General features: G+C 31.9%; 1 protein-coding gene across 1 annotated transcript; it reads left to right on the top strand.

The window, feature by feature from the left end:
- The first annotated feature begins 4,909 nt into the window (after positions 1 to 4,909).
- LOC121131475 (cuticle protein 8-like) lies at positions 4,910 to 5,290 on the top strand. The gene has a single exon (XM_040726902.2). The coding sequence runs from the start codon at positions 4,931 to 4,933 to the stop codon at positions 5,288 to 5,290; it is 360 nt and encodes a 119-aa protein (XP_040582836.1). The 5' UTR covers positions 4,910 to 4,930.

Here is a 5,290-nt window from a genome sequence, read left to right as displayed (position 1 = left end):
TGAGCCAAATGTATAACAATGTTGGCACTTGGTTTGAGGTCTCGTACCGAAGGATCTTCTTATGGTTTAATATTCCCTGTGTAGGGCATGAAGTCGTAGGCCATACCTTTAGAATCTGCTAGAACAAAGAATATATCCCTATTTTTTTGGGGTTGCTTGGAAGATACTGTTGATACTGTTTCATAGACGACTTTCCTTTGAAAGGAACTAGTTGCTCATCCACACATAGATTCTGTATCTTTGGAATTGATTGAAACTTTTCTCTTGGATGATTAATCAGTCGTAGAAAGTTGTCTACCGTATGAAAATTATTTTTTATTGCAGCAAATCTGTAACGACCCATTATTTCTCCACCAGAATAGAAGTCCATTTACTACTATTATCCCGTGCCCTTCCTTTTCCATCTCTAGCATCAGCAATTTCTGGCTCTTGAGCTTCAACTACACTAGAAAATTTACCAAATCTTTCCAGAATAACCTCATTATCCGAACATTCAAGTCTTTCTGGAGTAATAGATCCTTTATCTCTTCCAGGAGACTGCTCTATCATGTCTTTATCAAAAATTTCATTATCTGACATATCAGTACTTTCAACACTTGTAGGATTCTGTACCTTCTGAGATCTATTGCAACCACAGAACGTATTTGTAGATAAGCTAAATAAGAAAACTTTTAATATTTTATAAAAATGACAATTCTATAGTACAATTTTGGTTAGGTATATGTACTGTAGTTATAGTATGCACCAAGCATAACTATGTATTATGATAATGAACTATATGTTAAATATCCAAGACACAGTAAAACAATATACCTTTCCTCTATATTTAAATATAAAATACCAATTTACTTATCTAAGAACCTATTTCCCCTCCTATACTGATTTATGTGTTGTACAAATATGATTTATGCAACACATTTAAGACCATATGAATGTGTTATGGTATCCATGTTCAAAATTTTGAAAACAAATGACGTCATTAACAACTCATTTATAGAAGTTGTCAAGACTGAATTTTGAATGAGACCATTTTTTTGTGAGACAGATACAGATCAAACTTCTTTAGAGGCCCGAATTAGGATGGTCCACAATAAATCATAACGGGTTCAGACCGGTATAGAATATTCGGACAGAAATAATTTACATCTTCATCTTAATCATTGTTACCAGGATAACATATGATATTTTGATTACAGTCACTATTTGAAATTCATTTATATATGAAAATAAATTAGTTACAAAATAGTCCAACATTAAAATTGCTGTTGTGAAAGTCAGAAAAAATATATTGTTTATTTGTTTAATTTAATGTATTTTCGTGTAAAATTTAAATATAACTTCATTTTCTTAGGCATACGAGTACATTTTAAACTTAATCATTGAATAAACTATAACATATTTGTCCAATTTTTAATCCTCAAATTCATTCCATTAAAACCTCGGAATGTCAATACTTAGATTCTCTCCAAAGTTATATAAAATATATCCCTTTGGATTTTTCTAGGTTTACTTTCAGAAATTTCTGAAACAAAATTCTTGTGATATTTAAGAAGATAAAAGATATTAAAATTATTAAATGTAAGTTTACCCTTTCTAATGAATGGAAACCTTTATCTTTTCAATTTATTCCAATTAAGAGATTTCTTGTCTTTTTTTTTTAGTTCAAAGAAAAATACTTGGAATAAACACTTTTTGAAGAAGACGAACAATCATTATCATACTATCATGAATCATTGTTATACTTTCTCCAAACTATTTTCTATGTTGATGCATAAATAATGCAATTCCTCTTAATGAATACAAATGTAAAATTAAGTCCCCCTTTCGAAAACTCAAACAGAATATAAATGTATGTAACCTCTTGAATCTATAAATCAAATTTTGATAACAAGAGACTTACCAATAAAATGAAAATATTGTTTCATACTCTACATCAATATATTGTCAATAACAAGACTAATCACAAATCAACAAAAATGATTAGAAAATTACCCATTCTTTGTTTCGCGAGAGTGGATTTGTTGCTGACTTAGTCACTGAGCTTCCTCCACCTCCTCCTCAAGCCTATGGTCCTCTTCCTGCGTCTTTACCCACATACGTACAATTCCGTCATCTTTAAGCTTTAAAACTTGCAAAATATGTATCTATGATCGAATTTCAACCAAGAAAAAAGATATTTTAAGAATAGCAGTTGATCTGCTAAATCGACCCCTCCCATCGATTTATTATATCTTTGTACAATATCAGGACATGGTACATCAACTCGTATTTTCTTCTTTGAATCAAAGCGAGAAATCATGTTAACAGAGCAAATACTAGCAAAAGTTGAAATCATATTTACTACCTTGTTGTCGAGCCATTTTAAATAAACAGTTTCTGACATTATCCTGGATAATTTTTGCACCTTCGTACACATTCCTGGCATTTTTCAGAATCGATTATTGGCATTTTATATTAGTTGACATACCGACTAATCTTGGTGGTCTTACCGTTCCACATCACCATATATCCCGACTTCCTAGATGCTCCACTAGTGATAATGAAGTGAACCAATTATCGAAGAAGATTAGGTGGTTCAAATTTGAGGGAATAGCTTGAGCCAAATGTATAACAATGTTGGCTTGAGGTCTGGTACAGAAGAATCTTCTAATGGTTTAATATTCCCTGTGTAGGGCAAGAAGTCGTAGGCCATACCTTTAGAATCTGCTAGAACAAAGAACTTATATCCCTATTTTTTTTTGGGTTGCTTGGAAGATACTGTTGATACTGTTTCATAGACGACTTTCCTTTGAAAGGAACTAGTTGCTCATCCACACATAGATTCTGTATCTTTGGAATTGATTGAACTTTTCTCTTGGATGATTAATCAGTCGTAGAGAGTTGTCGATCGTATGACAATTATTTTTTATTGCAGCAAATCTGTAACGACCCATTATTTCTCCATCTATATCAGTCATTGATGTCTGGGGTGTACTTAGTATCCAGGGCCATCACAATTTTTAAGCACATTTCAAAATTAAATTTTGAGTTTAAAGCACAAAATGAGAACGATTCATTATGGCATCATTGGGAACATATCAAAGGAAATGGTAGTGACCCCATAATTGGGAAATTGCTATGGTATAATTGAAAGGCCAAATAAAACAAAGTTTTTTTTTATCTCCAAATAATATAATTCAAATAATAAAATGTAAAACAGTAACTTTCTTTTTATTACCTTTCTAGAAAATGTTATATTGATGTATCATATACACATGGAAAGATTATTTTATTGATACTTTTTGTAGAATGTCATGAAGTACAGTAGCCAAAAATTGTCTTTTGATGCATCTACAAAATGATATAATATTCTGAGATATAATCTTTTCACACCTATTTTTATTCTGTACAGAGCCACAAACATTTTATTTAGGTGAACACCACCCAAGTTCGTACTGTATTCTTTTACAATTGCAGGGATAGAAATATCACTATACTTTTTTTCAGCTACTGCCTATTGTTTCACAGTAAATACTGGACTTTTACCCACATAAACAGAGGCAACATTTACAGGCTTATTGTCATACAATTTGACGATGATATGTTGTTTTTTGTTTAAGTTTGAACATCACAGCTACCTCTTCTATCAATCTTTAGCATAGCATCCCTTTTCAAACAACAGCCAAGTAATATATTACTTCTGACTGTCCCCGTACCATAAATTTCAATCTCCTTGAGAGCAGAAGGGTAGATTGTGAGATTTGAACAAGTTATTATCGGTTTGAGCTTGAAATTTTGATTCTTTGGAAGTTTACTAACCAGCATTATGCCAATATCTCCACTTATTCCCCACTGTGTGCTATGAGATATTGTGGTTTCTTTTCCTACATATACTTTAAAGTCATGTTGGATGCCACTTGTACTACATCTAGCAAAAACTTTGAACCTATGAGGTTTATTTTTCATGTTTTGCTTCAATGAGTTACGCTCCTAGAAAGTGAATCATTATTTTGTCCACTGAATTACGTCCTTCTAGTTCAATTTTACCAAAGTTATTGTTGAGAGAGTCAATTTATAGGTTAACTTTGAAAAGTTTATCATACTGATAATCTTCTGTGGGTCTTATAATGTCATAATTGTTTGAATTAATAAAATTTATAGATTGTTTATATCGATTACGTGGCAAAAAATACAAGGAATCAATTATGAAAGTAAATTTATGAAGATTTATAACTAGTTTTAAAAGAGTTTCCACAACTAATGTAAAAAGAGGATTTTACTGAAAATCATTAAAAAATCCCATTGATGCCATATTAAATCAGGTCTAGATTGAATAAAATCTAGACCACAGAATATTGATATTCTGAGCAAAACCTGAGATTCTAGTACCATCTATAGGATGTTTACATTCAACTATAATAAATAATTAAACTAATATTCTGAATACTTTATTAGTTATCTGCGGTTGTAAGCAGAGCATTGTGGACACCCCCAAATATATATTTATAATAAAAGTTTCAGTTATTTTATAGACTATTACTTAAAGTAGTTAGTTTTGAAAAGAGATTGAATGAACTAATATTTTTTTTCAATGAAATTGGGTGAAAAATTAGTATTCTATAACAATCTTGAAGATTAAATTGATATTGCTCATCGTCTTTGGTGCAAAAGTTATTTTTCTTTAATAAGGTCTTTTATTATTGTGTGCAATAGTATCAATGAACATTCAATGTAACAATGCTAAAACAATGAATATACATTACCTTGCATCTTCAAAACTTTGTAGTAATTAACATTAGAAGAAGAAGAAATATCAGTTCCATGCTGAGATTAATCAAATCAATCTCTTGAGTATGCATGCAAAATTGGAACTACTATAAAACTAGGTAAATTATAACAAATTACCATAATTTTGAAATAGGCGTTACACCCATTCACATCTACACAAAAAATGTATTCAAATGCCATTCTTATTTTCGCCCTCGTTGTATATGCATATGGAGATCAACCTCCCCCACCTCCTCCTCCTCCACCACCTCTTCCTCCTCCACCTCCTGCTCCAATCCCACCATATGCCTATAACTACGCCGTTCTTGATGCCGAATCTGGAAACGACTTCAGTGCTGAACAAGAAGCTAAGCATAGATCCGTCGCTGGTCAATACAAGGTCTTGAGAGCTGATGGCAAAATAATGACTGTTTCCTACACTGCTAAAGGAGACAGTGGTTTTGTTGCCGAAGTTGTGACCGAACTTCCTCCTCCAGCATATGGTGCCCCTCCAGCTCCATTTTTGTATAATATGATGAAATAA

This window comes from Lepeophtheirus salmonis, unplaced genomic scaffold (assembly GCF_016086655.4).
Source record: "Lepeophtheirus salmonis unplaced genomic scaffold, UVic_Lsal_1.4 unplaced_contig_710_pilon, whole genome shotgun sequence".
NCBI lineage: Eukaryota > Metazoa > Arthropoda > Copepoda > Siphonostomatoida > Caligidae > Lepeophtheirus > Lepeophtheirus salmonis.
Note: the sequence above shows the minus strand (reverse complement) of the source record. Positions and strands in the feature narration are given on the sequence as shown.